This window comes from Rhea americana, unplaced genomic scaffold, assembly GCF_003343005.1.
Source record: "Rhea americana isolate MKP2758 unplaced genomic scaffold, rheAme1 scaffold_340, whole genome shotgun sequence".
NCBI classification, from domain to species: Eukaryota; Metazoa; Chordata; class Aves; order Rheiformes; family Rheidae; genus Rhea; species Rhea americana.
Window position 1 is genome coordinate 108,105 of NW_028186469.1, and position 20,815 is coordinate 128,919.

At 36.5% G+C, this 20,815-nt stretch overlaps 1 protein-coding gene across 3 annotated transcripts in view; it reads left to right on the forward strand.

The window, feature by feature from the left end:
- The window catches only part of LOC146592213 (histone-arginine methyltransferase CARM1-like), a 64,088-nt gene that overhangs the window by 34,111 nt on the left and 9,162 nt on the right, over positions 1-20,815 (forward strand). For all 3 annotated transcript variants that reach the window (XR_014896642.1, XM_085311423.1, XM_085311424.1), the window contains exons 5-8: positions 4,420-4,530; positions 13,830-14,007; positions 16,304-16,394; positions 19,954-20,035. Coding sequence is in view for 2 of the 3 variants with exons in the window: in XM_085311423.1 (XP_085167549.1) it covers positions 4,420-4,530; positions 13,830-14,007; positions 16,304-16,394; positions 19,954-20,035 (462 nt within the window). In the remaining variant the exon portion in view is untranslated. The remainder of the gene's footprint in view (positions 1-4,419; positions 4,531-13,829; positions 14,008-16,303; positions 16,395-19,953; positions 20,036-20,815) is intronic.

The following is a 20,815-nucleotide window of genomic DNA, read 5'->3' on the forward strand; positions in this document are numbered from 1 at the left end:
TTTTATGTTATGAGGCAAAGGTGGATTCATGTTCCCAATTGACTTTCTTTATATTACTCCTCCATTGTTTGATTTTTTTTGGTCATCTGTTCTTACTTGTCCTCTCTTCTCTTCTGTTTTTCTGGGGTCAGCATTCCCAGTCCTCTCAGTCTTTTTCTATTAGAAGAAATTGCCTGTGTCCTCTTAGTATTCTCACTGTTTTTTTCAGAGCCACCATTAATTCTACTACACCTGTTTTGAGAGAGATTGACAGGAATTATACATGATGTTGCAGGCAAAGCAATACAACTGATTTGTGTTACAGAATTCTGACGGCTTAGTTATTCTTTTCTCTATTCCTTAGAAATCTGGGCTTTATTTCCCTCTAACTGCATCTGTCTATTTGAGAACATTTAGAGTTTGCATAGCACATGAATGGTTCATATTTCCTGAAAGTTTATTAATCAGCATAAAATTGAATTCATTTTAGTTTATCCAGTTACCTAGCTTTGTTAAGTCTCTCTGCTCTTGAGTAACCTAAATTTGTGTCATCAGCAGGTCTTGCTATTACATTCCTAAAACACCCATTCCTTTTAAAAATAAGAATTGTTAATGAAAATACTTAAAAAAAATATTAGGGACATGGGACCTTCTGTAAGCACATAATTTATAAGCAGTAGTCTGACAGCCAAGTAGGAATGCTTGTGAGGTCTCAAAATAGCAGCTGAGACAGTCAGACCTGTGCTTGTGATGTCTAGGCAGGTAACAGCAAACAAAATTCTGGAGCTGTGTAGCAGGGTTTCATCTGTCCAACTAGACAGATGAAGACAGCAATAAGCTCTGCCCCTAGCATGCTTTTGCTTATACTAAATAAACATTTCTCTCAAGCTTCTCTTCATACATCTTGTCCTTCAGTGCCCTATTTTGGGGACCTCTGTTGGATTTGCTCCAAAGTGGCAGTATTTTTTTGACCTAAATGGTCCAAAACTATCTCACAAGTGGATGTGTTCACTTTCCCAGGCTTCTGCTGGATGCAGTCTTGTGGTTGGCCTTCTTGACTGCAAGGGATGCTRCATATTCAACTTGTTGTCCAGCAGGACCCTAAGTCTTTTTTTGGAAAGCTGCTTTCTAGCTAGTCAGCCCCAGCCTGTACTATTGCATAGTGTTCAAGCAAAGATTTGCTACCAGACTTGCTACCAAGGTTCCTGTTGGTCAATCCCTTGAAATCTGCAGCAGATGCCTACCACAGTATCACCTATAACCCTAACCTGTGTCCTCTTACTGCTGTCCATAAACTCTTAACAGGCTCATTGTCCATATGAAAGTGAAGCTCCATGCACTCAAATCATACCTTTGCATAGAGCACAACCCCTTCTCCTGACCTTGCCAGCCTTTTTTTTTTTTTTAACAGTCTCTAGCTACCATGACAGCATGAGCTGTGCAAGCTATCTCATCATGTCTCTGTAATCCCAGTGAAATCATAGCTGTGTAACTGTTCATGAAGTTCTGATTCCTCCTGTTTGTTTCTCATGCTGTGTATGTGTACATGCATCTCAGATGGCTCCTCTGTCATGCTGCTTTTCATAATAGGAGCATGGGACTCTCTTCTGTTCGTTTGTCTCCTGGACACTTCCTGAAGCTATCGTAATCTCCCACAGCATAGACCTAGTTTTTCAGCCCGCTTCACTATGTTGAAAACCTAATGGCAAAAGTGCTCTTGCTCCATTTTTCAGGTGGATCCCTCTATCCCCAGCAATCCTCATTCCTCCACAGGATCCTGTCATCATAAAAACCATAGTCCTGCACAGCCATGTACTAATACCCAAGAGAGGTTAGATTATTCCTGCTGAGCCTGTCCCTCCCACTGGCAGGATTGGGGTCCCATGTGCTTCACCCTTATCTGCAGGGACTCTACATGTAATCACCGAAATATCATTGGTATCTGAGGATATCATTGGTGTCTACATGGATGAGGGGCAATTGGTAATAAATAATCCATGGACCAGAGGGGCCTAATCATTCCTTGTCTAACAGCCTAAATTTGGGCCCTTGCTGTGCAAGAAGCCTCTCAAGACAGCATGTCAGATCACCAGATAAGTGCCTCTGTCCCCTGCAGGAAGGGGTTTCTATAGCCGTTGCCTCCTCCTCCTTTTGGGCGTGGACAGTTGCTTCAGACTCAGCTGGCTTTCATTCCATCTTGGGAGTCTCCATCCTCCACTTACTTGAACATACCATTTGGCTGTTTCTCCTTCCTTGCACTTTGTGGCCTGGGCTTTGAAAAGTCTCTGTGAAGATCCTGTCCATCTCCTGTTCAGCCTCCCCAATGTTTTGCAGTCTACTCCTGTCCTCACACGGTTTTTCCCTTAGCAGCTCCCTTCTGGAACTGGAGCCTATTTCATCCTGAAAAGAAATACTCCAATTCAGTCATATCATCTGCTGACGCAGACATAGGTATAGTGTAAGAATTGGCGTTGTAAGCAGATCCAGTGCAAAAACAAAAACAAAAAACCTCATTCTCCATTGCATTTATATTGCTGAACTTGAACAGTTGGCTTTTCCTTCTAACTTCCAAATATGCAGAGAGAAAGCTTGATAATATCTGTGGTTCTCCTTGGGCATTTAGAACTAGTCTATTGGACCTTCTGTCAGCCCTATGGTTCAATGAAATTGGCCTGGACTTCCTCTCTACTTTCTTACCCAACATTTGCTGTCACTTGTTGTTCTGAAGAGTTAGTTGCTTTGGGCGTGGGAGCATATTCTAATACCTGCCAAAAGCACAGAGAAGAAAACTGGATCTTTGACAGCCTGTCATCTGTGATATAAAAAATGAGCATAATAAATCTTCTGCTAGGAAAGAAGATATGAATAAAGGGAAGGTTCTGGCTCCTACACCCAGCTTGAAACTATGTGCAATAACAGAAGCACTGTTAACTTATTTTGCATTGGAGTAGTTCTGTAACACAGATCTATAGCAGGTATAACAGATTCAAACCATGTGTGCTGGACTGTATTTGGTAATGTGTAACCTACATGTCATGTAGAGTGAATTTTGGGGAGTAGAACATGCTCATACACCTGAAAGGTGATTTTTCTGCCAAAACTGTTTTGCTTGAATACACAATTTTTTTTTCTCTGCTTTTAAAGGCTGGTAAGCAGTGTACACCCAATGGGAAATCTGGACAGAGAGTAGGGGAAGCTAGTGGTATACTTAGCTGTGGTATTCACTCTGAACCCATATTATATTTGAGCTCAGGGTTTGACTCAGGTTGGATCAGGGCTGTAGTTCAGTTTCATAGCTGAAGTGATTCGAAATCTTAGGAAGTTCCAGTTCTAGGTGACATAAATTGTCTAACATTTGCTTCTGAATTTCATATCTTGGCTTGAAGTTCTACAAGATTTTCAGCCACAGGAATTACAGAATTCTGACTGCTTGTTTTCAGTCAATCACAGATCACAGGAGGATCCAATATAGATGGAGAGCTTGTTCAGTGATACTTTTCTCACAAGTATTAAAATTTTGAGGGAGCAAAGTAGTGATATTAAATCATTGGACAGATCAATGTACTTTACATTGAATTGATTATGTTTCTCATCTTAACTATTTTTCCAGCAGTTAGTCTGTCTTTCTGTCTGTATACTTAGGGCCTCTACGGTGGTGTGTTGAGTGATGTGTACAATGGTAGTTGCTGCAGAATGAAGCTAGCACTAGAGGCTTATCTGGACCATTAAAGTGGGCTCTGGCTTCACTGACAGCAAACATGCATAGTGGAAGTGCAGAGTTTCAACACACTAAAACAAGAATTCTGACCCTTGAAACATTTTAGCTGACATTTTGGCTTGCAACAGGTGCACATCCTGGCTAACAGGAAAAGGTGAGGCTTTGAGATTAACATTTGTTTGAGGAACTACAACAAATACTGCATCCAACAAATCATTAAAGATATAATATTGATGTTAGCAAACAGAAACAATATTCCAATGAAGATACAGTTCACTTTTATTGAAGGTATTTCCCCACCGAAGAATGATTTTTATTTCATTCAAAAAGACATTGTTCTGTACTCCTTCAAAAAATTCAATTCAAAAAATTATTGTAGTCTTAGTTTCTCTCCCTCCCAGGGTATTTAGTCTAAGGTAAATGTTTACATTTTTCTCCTAAACAGACTTTATTATAAAACCTATTTCCACCATGCCACACACATCTATATGTGGATAGTCAACATTCTTTTTAAAATGTGCTTTTTCTGCAAAATAAAGATTAAGGACATTCACACTCTTCAGTAAGAAGCTATTCCTGGTGTCATGGTGTAATTTGTAAAATTAAGGCAAAAAAATCACACTTACTGAACTCAGGGTTCAGCTATGAAAATTTTCTCACTCAAGTGTCAAGATGTGACTTCTCATAATTTTGCTCCTTTTGATCTGCCTTTTGTTTTCAAGGTGGTCCTAGATGTTGGCTGTGGATCAGGAATCCTTTCATTTTTTGCAGTGCAGGCTGGTGCTAGAAAAGTCTATGCAGTTGAAGCCAGTTTAGTAGCAAAATACGCAGAGGTAAGTGTTTTATTTGAATGAAGTGTCAAAATGATGTAATGTGAAAACATGAAAGATCTAGACCTCTGCATTCAAAATTTCAGTTTAGCTTGCCTAACAAGTCAGGTCTAAGTGCCAACACTTTTCAGAAGGTAATTATTGAAGGTGTTCTAAATCTTAGAATGTATCCAATTAACATATATGGTGGTTATTTCTGTAAAAAAACCTGTGAATGTACATAACTGTGATTAGACTTTTCAGAAGCAAAAATATGTTTTTTTAAACTAGATGTTGTTTTCACTAGTTCTGTGCTTTTGCACAGAAACTTACATATTTGCATACTTAAGTGTTTTTTCACAGATCTCTGAAATCTGTGTGATCAGCCAGTTGACTGAGTTTCCTGCTAAGTATGTCTAGTCTGCTCTTTCAACCTTTGTAGGAAAAAATGTTTTTGAGTCTAAAAATATGTATCTGAAGAATGCTCTCGGTTTTAAAATATATTTTTGGAGCATTTTTAATGAAGTATTCTAATATGATTCAAAGCTTGTTAAGCACAAAAGTGAGATTAATAACTAAGTGTCTTTAGGAGAAATCCACTTCCTAAGAAGTGCCAATTCTAGGTAATAGCAACAGTAAAAATCTGACTTTTCCCACAGTCTGCAGTGTTTTCTTATTCAGATAAACATCTAAATGGGTGGGAAGCAATGTGAACATATTACTTTAAATTCTGCGAGCGCTGACTACCTCTGTCTGAGTTCTTAAAATATGGAAGAGTGAAAAGTGGCAAAGTGAAGATTTCTTCATCCCCTACTTAGAAAAAAGTTGGTTTATCTAGATGTTAATTTCTGTTTTTGCTTTACTAATTTAGAATATTGATGTTTGCAGATAGCATTGAGTCAATAATTCCTCTAAGCTTAAAAAAAGAGTACACAGCAGATCACTGAAAACTGCTATCTATCCTGATACAGCAATCCTGCCTTGCCCTTAATGAGAGCTAGTGAACACCAGTTGTCAGCTATAACAATCTGAAGTAGATGTGTTACTGCTGGAAACTAGGAGAACTTGTTTGGATCTTAAAGAAGCAAATGTGGAGGCTAAACACATTTATTTCTCTCCAGGTAGAAATACTTACTAATATATAAAGTGTTTGCATTTTTCATTCCAGCTGTTACATAGGATTCTCTGTAATCTTTCATATATGTTATATATTCGTTTATATATTGAATAAAAATATTTTAACACTGAAATCTCTTGGATTTTTCTAAGATATGTGTATGAATTCTTATTATATAAATTTCAGCTGATGAATTTCATATAATCAGTTTCTCTTCCCACCTAATTTTTGTTACTATTGATGAATGGTTGTTAATTAAGTATGTGTTACTCTTACAGCCAGCCAGGATGAACTATAGCCTGACTCAGGAGATATGTACTGCAAGAACATTTCCATCTTTTTATGATAATTTGGATAGTTAGAAAAAAATCTTCCTAATTAAAGGGAAAACTTTTCCTGATGTCTGTCGTTTTGTCAAAATGTTAAAAAAAGTAAACATATGGAAAGGTGAGCTGTCTGTCAGTCAGAGGGAAGAGTATAAGGTGATTCTTTTTTTCATTAAGGATCTTGTTAGGTACAGTTTGTCAAATGTCTTTGTTTCATGAAAAAAATAAGTTGTATTTATAAAATCGTAATAAAAATAGCAAAAGAGAAGTTGCTTGTCCTAGCAAATAGGTGAGCGTAATGTACATATGTGTTAAACTTTTGATCAGTCTTGAATATGATTTGAAGTCAGAGGTAAGCAAAGTCATTAGCTGTGAAAACATATATGCTGCATCTGTTGTCTGTCAAATACTGTATGTATTTATGAGAGTATATAAATGTGAGTAGAATACCTGGCAATTTACTATTAGAAAAAGAAAAACAGTATGAATCCATTGGTTTTAGAAATTGAATCGCTCTTCCCTTGGGGTAAATGAAATGTTAAACTACTTAAAACTACAGTTTAAGAAGAGAAATAAAGAACATTATACAGCTATAAGTACTGAGGAATACTAGCTGAAGTGAAGGCAATTACCCAGACTCTCTGTTTGATAATTCATAGATATGTGATCATTTCCCTCTCCTCTTTTTCCCAAGATGAGCTCAGTTTTAGAAGAAAAATCACATAGTCATAATTTCTCATGAAAACCTTCTCACTCTCATAAACTGTATGGCAAGTCAGCTGATCTGTTAGCACATAGTATGTTTTAAGAGTTTAGGTTTATTTAATAAAAACATACTTAGTTGGTTAGTTTTCTAATGCTTTTATTGCATACTATAGACACTAAATACAGAATTCTAGTATTCCACAATAGGATTTCATTCTGAATTAGCATAGTCTATCCAGTATCTGGATTATGAGAAGAGCATTACTTTCTATCCAGTTCTCCTTTCACTTCTGCATGAATTCATTAAATTTGCTGTCTGTTTCAGCTATGTGTAAGATATGCTGTTGAAGGTGGGACTAACAAGTCATATTTTCTCTTTTATTTTTTCTATTTTAATATGAAGTGTGTGAATCTAGTATAACAATCTACTGACTGAAGAGAAATTACGAACTGTGCAACTGAACTTAAGCTGTGCACATTAAAACTATAGTATTTCACTAAGAGATATGTTTGTTTTAAAGTAGATTCCTTTTTGTGGTTAGAAGTTTATATAAAAAGAATGATAAATTAAAAAAATACTGGAAATCAGATAGCTATATGACAGTGTTAAAGACTGTGTATTTTGTACAGGTGTACAACAGTAGAACATCATAAAAGATTAAAGGAAAATTCATAGCAGCTGCTGTAGTGGGGAACATAATGTCTCAGTCACTCATTTGGTTTAGATATTTGCTAAAGAGTAGTTTAGGTCATTGTCACTGAGTTCTGTGCAGTAGCTGGGTGGCTTTTTCACTGGACAGCAATTTAATTTGCTTGCATTTTCATTTTCTTTTATGGCCTCATTAAACTGTTCAGAAAAGCCAGAGACACCTTAGTCTCTTTATTATGATGGTATRTGTGTGTTGCGCACAACTCCAGTGGAGCTCATACAAATTAGTAAAAAACGTATTTTCATTTGAACTAAAAACAACAACAGAGAGATAATTTATAATATATACAATTTAAAAGTGCAAGTCATTACTACAAGGAATACATTTTTCTCCCTCCAGTACTTCTGATGTTTCTCTGCACAGAAAAGAATAGCATTTAAGGGAGTTCTCAATATTATTGTTCACTTTTATGTCAGTCTTGTCAATGTACTGGAAATTGTTTATTCAGTAACATCACACAGAAAATGGTAGTTTCACCTTGGCTCTTACATATGCCAGATTTGCCTGCTGTCTTTTCCCCTCCTTTGAAAATTTTGGCAGAGGAGAGAGGAAATCCTATGTACCTTTGGAGATGGTTGTTGTGAATGTGCATGAGTTGTTCTTCTGTCCCCTGACTCCATGCCTTAGATAGATATCTACTGACAGCTGGCTCCTTCCACATTCAGCCCAGGACAGAGAAAGAAATTTGAAGTAGGCCTGGCCTAGCAAAACAGTTTGTAGTAGGGAGGAAATTCTTCAGAGTGAATGCTGTTAGTGGTGATGTGAGATGTGAGATGAAAACAATCCTGATCTGATAATTCACTGTTATGGTAAATCTGTTGCCAAAAAAAGGGGGGTGGGACAGGCAGAAGAAATAAGGCTACAGGTAACTGGTGCTGGTGGTTTTGTATAAACATTAAATTGTCTTCTAAGCAACTTACGTAGGACCAAGGAACATTGGCATGTATAGCACTTGAATAAAGAGCTACTGCGGGTGAGGAAAATATGATTGTGCTGAGGATGTCAGCTAGTGATGATATCATTAAAATACAAAATTACCCATAGTGAAGGGCTTTGCTGTCTGTAAGAGTATCAGAAGGGCATAGTAAGTACCTGTGTTTAAGACTGCTATTTTCTCTGTTTGCCTAGCTGAACATTAGGGAGAAAAAAATACCAGCCTTGAGCAGACTCTGTGGTTGCTCCTATGAGGGTACTTACAGACTCACTCTCCCTGCAGCACACCTTCAGGAATTTAGAAAGGCATTTAACACGCGTTGGGGGCAGGTACTTTTGCAAAAATTCTTTCTCAACTACCACAATGTTTACACCTATTTAGAATGTACTATTTAGGTAATACTGGTGTACACCATATTGTCTTCTGTACAGTAAACAAACCGCATCTGTATGTTTTTTGTTGTTTAGATTAAAATATTTTAACTGTATATAATGATGTGTTAAGTTGTTTGCCATCTCATCTGGTATATCACAAGTATTACTGTGGGGTTTATACGGTATGGTGATAGCGCACAGTTAAGATAAAAAAGATTGACAGGACGTTTCATTGCAAAGGGTTACCGGATAAAGACTTGGCAGCATAGCAGTTTTTCCTCTCAGGAATGATGGATTGTGGATTTCAGCTTTTTGGCTGAATACAGCTATATAATTAATGTAGCTACATTCAGCTAAATTGCTGAATTTCTCCAGCTGGACACAGCTGGATATCTTCAGTACAAAAAAGGAAAGCTTTGTAATCTTTGGAATTACTATAGAATAAGCATCTCATTTAGACACTTAGACTCTCTCTAGATTTAAGAAACTGAGTAGTTTACATGAAATCTTAAGTGTAGACCGAGTCTTATATTTTAAATTCTGGTGTAAGTGTAATTACTTCTGACAACACATGTTAAGAGAGGCCAGAAAAGTGACTTTAAAAGTTGGATAAATACAACTACCCCAAAGGTGCAAAATCTGAGCAGGTAGACTTGTAGGGAGCTTACTGGTAGACTCTCTGACTTTCTTTTTGCACCTGCCTAACTATATTCGCATCTCATGACAATTGTGAAAGGCTCTCACATTTTATTCAGGGTTTTGAGTTGGCTATCTGTAGCCTTGCTATTTACTCCTAAAAAATCCACAGAGAATGTTTGTGCCAGATTATGTTTGCTATTTGTGTTTTCTGAAGTGTTTCACAAAGACATGTTGTTAACATGTATGGTTTCACCAACTTGAGTCCTTCTCTGAGTCTTGCAAGAGACTGAAGAAGTTATTCTGTTTTCTCTGCATCTCTCAGCATTAAATGTGTTGATGATTTTAACTGCAGTAGTACTTGTTAAAGACACATACTTTTGAAGAGGTATTTAAGACCTATGTAGCTGCACAGCTAGATTAAAAGCCATTTCACTATTTGTTTTAATTATTAAGGATGTTGTCATGTTGTTTTCTGTTTTGGTAGAGTTATTCTATTTGCCATCCTTGGAAGTCAAACTTTTTTTTATTTCTAGGGCTTGGTGGGTTTTTTGTGAAGAATTTTGCAGAATTTTGTGCCAAAGCAAAACAGATTCTCACATATCATTAGCGATGGATCCTGATTTCAGAATGTAAGACAGCTGGCACAATCTTTCTAGGGGAAGTCATATGTAAGATAACTTGAGTTACTCGTAGCTTCTATGACGTTGACTATCAGATTTATACAAGAGCTGGGCCTCTTTTTGTGTCTCTCTTTAGCTGGGTGGGAGATTTCTTGTGCCTTGATGTAGACCGGATCTTTCAAGAGAAGAGATATATGAGAGGCTTCTATTTACCTGAATGTACTGCAGAAACAAGTTTTGATCTGGATTTTGTCAAATAAACCTTTCTTATTTTGTCTAAGACTTTTGAATGTTTAATTTTCATGAATGCTGAGTGAAAGAGGATGAAGAAAAACCCAGAACACTAACATGGCCACATTTGGTGGCAGACTGATGCAATTCTTTTGCAGTGAATTCATATACAAGATACAAATTTAACCATTTGTATTTTAAGAAGTGAATTTTATCCTCCATCAGTGTAGTCTCTCCCTGCTTCAAAGTTTCCTGAAATCCAGGAGACCAGTCACCAGACAGTGCAGCTATTGAAAACAGCACATTCCTTCCAGTTAGTGACAAATCCAGAAGATAAAAGGTGAAATGAAACATTTTATATACTTTTCAAGCCTTTTTTCCCCTTCACAAAAGCTATGAAATTCTGAAACAGTTTTATTTCTTATGTTCAAACACATTGTGCTGACCATGACTTGGAGATTGCAGGAATTTATGAAATACTGTGTGGGAAGTGAAAACATTGTCAACTCACCCACTCACACATACCTCCTCTCCTTTTGCCACAGATTTGTTAATGATTCCCAGAAGCACTAAATACAAAAGTTCTGCTACCATCACCCTTAGCTACTTGTTCCCCATTTGTCAGTAAGAGTTCTAAAAAAATAAAAATTTGCTAATATTTTTAAAAACTTTAATTTAGTGACAATAGTTAAAAATAGTCAACATAAAGATACAGGTTAGAAGATTCAATGAAGAGATGAAGGTAGTAGCTTGCATTAAATATCTTTTAAGTGATATGGCCAATTTCACTATATGAGAAGCAAAGCCACGTTTGTGAAGGTAGAAATAACATACTCTTGTGTTCTGTATCTGTTATAAATTATTTCTATTATCTCTGTAGTTTTTTAGTTTTCTGGAAAAAAAGATACATGGTGTTTGGGAAGAATGGAGCTCTGAAATATTTAATGCAAAGTAGATTGATTTTTCGCTTCTGTTCATGTGATGATGAGCCATTAATCAGAGTTTCATAAATGTATGGTAAACTCCAGTTTCAGAAATATCATCTGACTGTTCAAATTCTCCCCTTTCCCTTTTGAAGTTCAAAAACTATTTTTTTATTGCCATCAACCTGGCTTGACAGAACTCTTAATTAGTGCTAATTAAACTGCTCTAAAAATAAAAGTAGTGTCAATGAACTGCAGGCAAGAGCATCTGCAGGTCTGTGACAAGTAGCTGCCCTAAGACAGATGATCTTCTGTTTGAAATAAATCAAGAGGTCTTAATCTAGTTTCTCTCAATTCTTTATAAAAAATTCTTATGTAAATTGCCATTCATTGGCTTCCTGACAATCTTGGTATGCAGACTGAGGTTCTGGCAGATGTAGGATTGCCTTGGCTCTTCAGATTACAATCAGACCATACTGGTAGGAAATTGAGAAGAATGTTATATAAGTAAGCAGAAGTTTCTGTTCCCTGGGACTCTATGGCTCAAACCTTCTGACATGACCTTAACTCCCTTATAAAAAATGCAATTTTATCTCTGCGAAACTAAAGACTGAAAGCACAGAATGTTTTAATTTTACTGAGTCATAACTCTGTTCTGCAGGAAAGGATTAGTACTGACTATGTTTGGAGGTTTTTTTGGCTATATCTAAAAGTAAGAAAGCAAAAAAAATTTTGATCTTTTAAGGTTGTATAATAATAATATGGAATAGTAAACTTAAATATTTTTCATGTTCAATTTATCTCGCTGACATTATCTCCAGTGACAGTAAATATTTTCTCAGTGTAAGTATCTTCTCCACACATAGTGGAGATCATAATATTCTGCTGCCCTCTAGCCAACTGTAAATGCTATCTGTCACAGTCTGTGAGTGTCTGAAAATGATTTAGGCTTCTCGCCCTTGTATACCCATGCTGCTTTTGTGCTTGTACTTCATAGTTAAAGCTATTTTTAGGTAAAGAGTTCACCTCTGAGCAAAATGGTAATTTTGTTTCCAGAATGAAATTACATAATGTATTTGCTGACATAGTCTCTGGTCTAAAGAACACTTTTATTAAAAAAGAAAGAAAACCAAATAAAAAGGAAATAGCCCACCTATTAGCCTGTTTTCAAAATGGATACAAACTAAGTAAAACCAGTGCTATTTAGTTAATTAAAAGTGTATTTATTTAGTATGGATTTTGTTTCATTAAATATGCTTATGGTGTATAGTAGCAGGTTATGTCTGAAAATCATTAACTATGCCRTTTGTTAAGATGGTAGAATTAAGCAATAGCAATAGTAGTCTCATTCTGTAGTTAGAATAAAGTCACACACTGTGTATGTTTTTTATCTGTTATCTGTTGCCCAGTCTGTACTGGAAAAAGATTGCTGAAGTAGTTCATGCATTTCTATAGATGTTATAACTATACCAGTGCAAGCACATCTTCTAGGAAGGAGTACTTTTTAGTACATATAAATGGTTCAGCCTCTATTCTGTATTCATTTCCACCTGGCTACCTCCATCTTCTTCTGGGTACATTTTTCCCTTTTGGTTCCTTATTTTTCCATCCATCCACATCCCATGCAGGTGGTTTCTTCTGCCTCCACCCTGTATAGGGGTTGTCATGGCAGCAGGAAGAGAAAAGGTCTGCAGCTGTATGCTGAAGCATCTTCAGGGTAGACCAGATTCTTCAAAGATATTTATTTTGTTCAAAATATTCTGAAGTTGCTTTGAAACTGACTTATTTCAGAGACTAACAAGTTGACCAAAGTCACAGATATCTCGTAGTTTGGGTTTCAGAATATAAACTTGCTAATAGAGAGGCTGTTCCTTTTTGGCAAAAAGAAGTGCAGAGCTGAGCTTCTTTCACATCATTGCAGGAGAATAAAGATCAAATGACAGCAGTCACTGCCAGAGGTCTATGCTTGGGTGTCTGGGTTTTTTCCTTCTGAGTGAGAGTTAGCCAACTGTCTGCTTTCATAACCACCTTCTCAGTGAGGGCTTTTTTTTCTGTAGCTTTGCCTGGAGTAATATTTTTCTCCAAAATGTTACACAGTTTGCTCTGTGTTGTTAAAGAGTTAGAACATTCATGATAGCAAAAGTGGATTCCCTGTTTGGGATTTAGATAACAAAGAGTTGCTAATGGAGGGAAAAAGCTAGATAAATCTAAGGTCTTGTAGGAAGAAGAAGAGATTTTAAGTTGTTTAAATTCCCTGTGAGGGAACACTAGTATTTTGGCATGGAATGTATATCTGATTCATCTAATACATGTAAAATTCTTGAATATATAAAGAGGAGAGAAGGAACTTTCTCAGAATTTATCTTCAGAAATCACAAAACACTGATTAATTCCTTATCATAAACATTAAAATCCCATACATTAGAATGAATTCCTAAGGAAATACAATTTTTTCTGTCTGCTAGTCTAACCCATCCTTTTCAGTTACTGTGAGATAGTTTTACTGAAATTTGACAGGTTGTGTTCTTACGTACCATTTAACTTCCTACAGCTTTTTTTGTGAAACTGAAGAATTGCTTACACTATGGGAAGGGCAGCTGTAGTTCAGTTAGTAGTTGTTTCACGCTGTAGGAGACTTAATCCTAATCAAAGATCTCTGATAGAAATTTTGCTAATCAAAGAAGCCAATGCTTTCTATGTGTTTTTTTTTTTGTTTGTTTGTTTTGTTTTGTTTGTTTCTGCAGCTGTTGGTGAGAAGTAACAACCTTTCTGACAAGATCATAGTTCTGTCAGGAAAAATTGAGGAGATCTCCCTACCTGAGAGAGTTGATGTGATAATTTCTGAACCGATGGGTTATATGCTGTTCAATGAAAGGATGTTGGAAAGTTACCTCCATTCAAAAAAATGGCTGAAATCAAATGGTAAGTGTCACCACTGTTACTCCTTTGTATAGAAAAGGAAGATAAAAAGCTTCAGAAAGAAGAAAGACCAACACTGATAGTCCAGGATTGTGGGGTTTCATTCTGTTTCTAGCTCCACCACCCCCATCTAAAGGGCCCAAGAGGATGAATATCATGATGCAGCCTCCATTGCCATTGTTCCAGGATGTAACTCCCTGCTGTTTTTGTGCTGGAGGTGGCTCTTAAATACATTGCTATTTGGCTACTACTTTCTGTTCATGTTTTGATCTTAGTGTACCACTATTTACACTGTGATTGCATCTCTTGCAGTGTATCACAAAACAAGATGGCACACTAACCTCAAAGGCCAGGCAGTGCAGTGTAGAAGAGAGGAGGATGGCCAAATATGATGACCTTTTTGTGGAAAAAATGCAAACTCTTGTTGGAAAAACTATGAATTTCAAATCGTTTTGACATCCTTTTACTGGGTTTCTCCCAAATACTTTTTCTAATACTTGGATCTCTCTGCTTTAGTGGCATGTCAAAGATTCCTAGCATTTAGTACTCTGTATTTCATTCCCCTTCTGTTTGGAGGAATTTTGAAGGGAATCTTTAAGATCCAAGACCTCATGGTAATGTTCTTCGTGAAGCAAATCTGAGCATCTAATTGCTGTGTGCTAAATTCTCCTACATGAATGCTGAAAATGAACTATAAAGTCTCTCTTTAAAAGCAGCCTTTCTCAAGCGCGATTACTGCAGGGTGGAAATTTTGTAAAGCATAGATTGAATCTGTGCCTCAAGGTCAGGAGCTAAGCAGTTTTAATTCTGGCTTTGCTGTTGAATTCTTTCAAACGTCCAAAATATGTTTGGGTAGTGTTTTTCAAAAGTCAGCCACTGACCTTAAGTCTCCAGTTAAGGCTCTCAGGGCCTGGTTTCAGAGGGCTTCTGAAAACTGATCTTCAGGCAGTTTATTCTCATCGGGACTAAAGATGAGTGGATACTTTTGAAGATACGTGCCTCAGTTTCTGATTCCTTACTTGTACAGTGGGGGTGATTAACTTACCTGAATCACCTTATGCAGCAATTATTAAACTTAATGATTCTCTATGGAGTGTACCAAAATCATGAAATCTTGTGTAAGTTGCTAGTATTTAGTAGCAGAAACATAATCCGTTAAGTTTAGAAACCTTCTGTATGAAGTTCTTCTCTTCAAATGTGTTACTATGCTCCCTACAGCCAATATTAAAAGGCTTGTGACTGAGCGGTGTTCTCTTTTTAAATTCCTGTAGACTCTTCCTACGTGCAAATTCTTTGCAAAAAGAATTTCTTTTTCCTTCCCCTTCTGCTTACCTTCAGCTATGCATCATGTTTTGTGTCAGGTAGAAAAGGGTCTGAAGAGTAATGTGTTAATATATAGTCCAAAATAATGAGGATGTGTTCCCTGCTTCTCCCTGACATGTACATGGTAGAATACAAGGGCTTCCCTTGATGCTGCTAGGCAGTCTGATGCAATATCCACCATTAAAAAAAAAAAAAAAAAAAAAAAACTGGAAAAAAAAAAAAAAAAAAAAAAAAAAAAAAAAAAAAAATTAAAAAAAAAAAAAAAAAAAAAATCCTCTGGTTTCCTTGGACATTAGGGTGTGAGTTCCTACATACATACTTGAAAGCTAATAGATCAGGATTTCATCCCCTACACTGCCCCTAATTTGCCACTTAACAGATGTAAAAATCTTCAAGCCACAATTTCAGCACTAAGCAGATTTATAATATATATTTTGTGTGAGTAAACTTTTCAGTATTTTTTCTGAAGTCCTGTAAGATTCCTAGATAAAAGACCTAATAGAGTGAGGTATTCATAACTACTTTAAATCCTTAACACTAGTTCTTCTGAATTTGACCAAAACTATAGCCAACAGTTTAACTGAGGATCAGATCTGACCTTTAGTGAAAATTCTTTACACAAATGTTTATTGAGCGAAGTCTAAGCAAAAAAGATGTTCCTTTGGAGAATATTGAGAACGTAGCATTTCACTTCATTTGAAGAGAGCTAAATTTATTCATATATTTGATACAAGACTAGGGCTTTATGAAGTTTCTTGATCTGTCCAACCCAGTTGTTGTGGGTTGTTTTCATTTTTGACTGCTTTAATATATTCAGATTTCAGTAATCCATCTATTAATGAAAATAAATGTTAACCTATTGAAGTGTTTGGCAACTACTGCTTCTGAAGTGGTGGTCTCTTGCTAGTGAAGACATTCCTATAGAAATGTCTGTGGGACTCTGCATTGCTATTGTATATTATCTTTTGTTTACTAGGAATGATGTTTCCAACATTTAGTGACATTCATTTGGCTCCTTTTTCCGATGAGCAGCTGTACATGGAACACTACTCCAGAGCCAATTTTTGGTAATGAAATTTTATTTTATTTTATTTTTTTATTGCCTGGAGATTCAGTGATAGTTAAAAAATCAGTTATTTGATTCAGAATAAAGTGGAACTTAGTACCTGTCAATACTGGAAGAGAATTCTTCAGTGTTTTCCCTGTTCACTTCTACAGCTCTGGGATGTAGCCATAGTGTTTATTTTGTGAGTCTTATAAATCTCTCAGGAAATGCTGGCGCTGGCTGGATCTCTTATTGAGAAGGAATTGTTTCCACAGAGCATCCAGAGTCAGAAATAATTGAATATGAATCAGTTGGTAGTGTTTCTTTTGCTGTACCAGAACATAGCATGCTGCAAATAGCATGCATTGCATCTCATGAGGTCCCAGGTGTGTGTGCACAGCAAAAATTCCTTGGCACATTTCTCAGGGAGTGGATATTAACTCCTCATGTCTTGAACAATTTCCAGTTTGGTAGTTACTTTCTACCACTTAAATTTTTCATACAGCTTCAACTAGAAGCTGCACCCTCTTTGCCATAAAGTGTCCTAATGCTAATAGCCGTTATTGAGCTCTTGCTGTCCTTTATATAGGAGTAAACATTAAAACCAATATTCTAATAAGAAGAAATGGAAATACTTTCATTTCAGCAAATGGCAAGATGGTTTCTAAATATCTCCTTCATAGGATGCTGATGAGTTAATTTATAGATTATTAATTGAAGTTCTTTGGTAAAAAGTGCCATGAAACATCAGGAATAATTCTTTTTAAATCTTCTGGAAGATTATACTTATTATTATGTTCTTTCAACTTGCAGTGTGGAATCTAAATATTAAGTTGATTTCATCAAAGCTATTCATTGGTTTCGTAGATTAAGGAAGAAGTTTTATTTTATGCAGAGGTTTCTTCTGGCTGCCTCTGTGATAAAATCTTACTTATCCTGTAGGGATTAAGTGAGTGAGAGAAATTGGCCTTACATGTTGAATGCTTTACTGGCCATGTTGTCCTATTCAGCTGGTTTGTGCTCTTTTGTCTCACCTGTGTAAGCTAAGAGATAGTACAGGCTTATACTCTGAACAGGATCTAGCTTGTATGTGTAGAGCTGGGGAGAATGCAGCAGAGTTCTTCCATGCCAATACACTAAGAAAAAAGAAAGTAGAAGTAACTTCTGGTAGATGTTCATATCTCAAGTGTCATTCTGATCCCTCTCCCCTAATCTCCTGCTCTTTTTGGTTGTATATGACAAATCAATGATGTATGGTAGACTGTAGGTTAAAAGACTGGAGCTCTAAGTCATACCAAGAGACAGCTTCCTCATCATTTAATGAAGAAAATACATGCCTAGTTAGCAGTCAACAGAGAAACAGCTTTTCTTTTTATAGGTCTGTGCAGGACTGGATGTTACTGCCAATATGAAAACATTCAGTTTCAGGCTGCTTAGGATGCTTCCTCCCACTTTGTATTGAATGTAAGATTTCTGTGTGATAAGCAGAATACCTGTGGCATAGATACAGTGTACATATGTATGTCCTCATGAACACTGAAGCATATAGCGATGGTGGTGGTGAAAATCTGCTGCCTTTTGTCATTTAAGAATTGTACAGTGGGAATGATATAACTCAGCTACATTAGTTCTTTATAGTTTAGTAGTGGCAAATATGCCATCTGCGTTTAAAAAAAACCAGAACTTCGTCTGGATTTAGCAGCCGTGGTTTGATTCCAGACATTCTGTGCTTATACATTATTATCAACTGAATTGTCCGTCAACTACTACAAGTCTTTCAAAGAATTGTATAAAATGGAAAAATAAATCTTTCAAGCCTGCAGTAGTAACTGATTACTCTCTGCACCAAGAATATTTTTGTCATTGTCATTATTATCACAAATTGTAGTTAATCTTTGTAATTATAATAATGATCAGGTTGGTATCTAAGCCCCACAGTGATGCAGTTTCTCCTCTGCCCATCCTTGCAAAAGGCTGTCTCCCATTTTTGACAATTTTTATTATATCCTTTTTATTTTTGATGAGAATGTTTAAGCCAAACTAACCACAGAAATGTAAAACAAGTATCCCTGGATTTATAATTTAAACTTRCCTGTGATAAATGCACCAGGATTTTGAAAAGTGTCCAAAATCCTATTCAAGAATCCTGATGAGTGTTTTAGCATTAGATGTGGCAGTTTGTCAAGACTACTRCTGTACAAAGGATAGGTTACTTGTTTCTCATACACTTAGGATTATTGTCTTGGATTTCTACAGTAAGAGTAATTATGAGGCTGTATACATTGGCTATATTTCTCCTCAAGCTTATAGGCTCAGTTACTGTTGTGTTTCAGATGCACATTGATTTACCAGCATTCATTCCTAGAAGTGTGATGTTGTATAGCCTACCACAGAAAAGCAGACTGTTCTTTTTGTTGTCAAAGGCTTGCAAAGATAGGAAGACATAAAGCATAAATACACAGCAAGTTGTTAAAAATAGTGTGTATTTTGTCTGTGTTTTTCATCAGTGACGAGCAAAGATTCACTTGGAACAGCAAACATTCAGAAAAGGATAAAAGATCATTTGCAGTTATCAGCTGACTTCCTCTGTTGTGCTTTTTTAGTTCTTTCCTTGAAGATGTCCTCTCAGATTTAGTCATGCAGACATCTTCCCCTTAGGCAGTTATCATTGAACTAATAATGCAGAATTAATTGGTCTTAAAGAGATTTCAAAAAATTTGTTTAGAGCTAATCATCTAGTTTTTAAAAAAGTAATAATAGTTTAAGAGATGTATGATGTAACAATGGAGACAAACATTTAAGATTTTCCATTTTAAGTGCTTCTGAAGACTCAAACGAAGGCTTCAGATTATGGTTTTACATTTAGATGACCCTTTCATTACAAGGAATTGAGCTCCTTTGCTGTTTTCCCTCTCCATCCCATTCTGTGTATGTCATCTGAAAATATCTGAAAATAAGTTCATGGAACTGATAAGAAGGTTGTGCCCAGGATCTGGGGAAATTGCTGTAGGCATGTATATTCGAGTTTCAAACCTGATGTTGAAAGTAGGCTGGACTTGTGTTAAATGAATGTTTGCATAAATTGCTAAGATAAAAATACAGGGKTTTTTTTTGTTCATTGCTTTTCAGTTGGTATAAAATGAACCATAGTTTTCCTCTTCTGTGTAAATAAGAAAGACCAGATCTGTAATACAGGGTTCTTCACCACCTTTTTAATTTGTGCCAGATTCACACCCATTTCTGAACCAGCCCAGGATTGCAAAACTAGTTTATGACTGTCTCAACCCTTCTCCCGATTCTCTGCTTTCTGTGCATATTCTTTCAGAACTCTAGTGTGAAAAGCCTTTCTGTGTCCTTTTGAGGCAATTGGGTCACCTCCATGCTGTAAAAGATGGCTGCATGGAAGTGGAACTGAGGATGGCTGGAATTTGGACTCTTGGTAAACTGCAGGAAGGGAAAAAGACATTCAGCTTCACTTCCCCTTTTGTTGACAGCTGTTGTGCCTTGGTCTTTTTGGTATGCAATAGAATCTAGATTTTTTTTTTTTAGCTAAACCTTTTACAATGTATTAATGTTTCTAGGTACCAAGAGTGCTTTTATGGGGTCAATCTGTCCAGTCTTCGTAATGCAGCTGTGGCTGAGTATTTCAGACAACCTATTGTGGTAGGTTCATATGTCTGGGGCTTCTTCTGTGTTTTCCCTTCTCTTCTTTCTGTGTTATCTCTTCCACAAAATCCTGCAGGTACTGTGGCATCCTTGTTTAACAAAGCTCTTTCACTGTTGTATAGAAAGCCAGTGACTAGCTCTGTGAAAACTGTGCAGAGTTGCTCTCAAAGGTTAACAACTGTGTGTAATATTCCTGGGTTTGCTGTAAGTAGCAGATGTCTAGAGATATAAATATGTTAGAAAGCCACAGCATGTGAACATCTGTCTTCCCAGTGTGCAACCACCTTCCCTCACTATTTGCTACCTCTTAAAAATGTGCTTGGTTCTTGAGTTTTCCCTTCTTTTCTCTGATATACAAGTTAAAGCAAAAAGAGAATGTCAAACAACCAGGTTTCTGTATTACAGAACCATTTTTTTTAGCATATAAGTATTCTTACTTTATTGGAACCGTCGACTGAGTATGTGCAGTTCCTATTCTTTCTTTTTAATTTGTACCTATTTGGAAATAGGGAGTATTCTTTGTTCAACTCTCTGGAGAAAAAACAGAACAACCCTTTCACCACCTCCAACTTAATGCTTCAGTGTGGACACAATGAAAAAGTCTGACTGCAACAACTCTGGGCTAGCTTTAAGCTAATTAGTTTAAGTAAGTTGCAATTGCTGTGTAGCTGCTGTTGAGTGGAGTCTATACAACCTACCCAGGTATCTGGAAAGATCATCAGAGAGCTATTGTGGCCTTTAGCACTGATTATCTTCATAAGTTTCAGCTCTATCTTT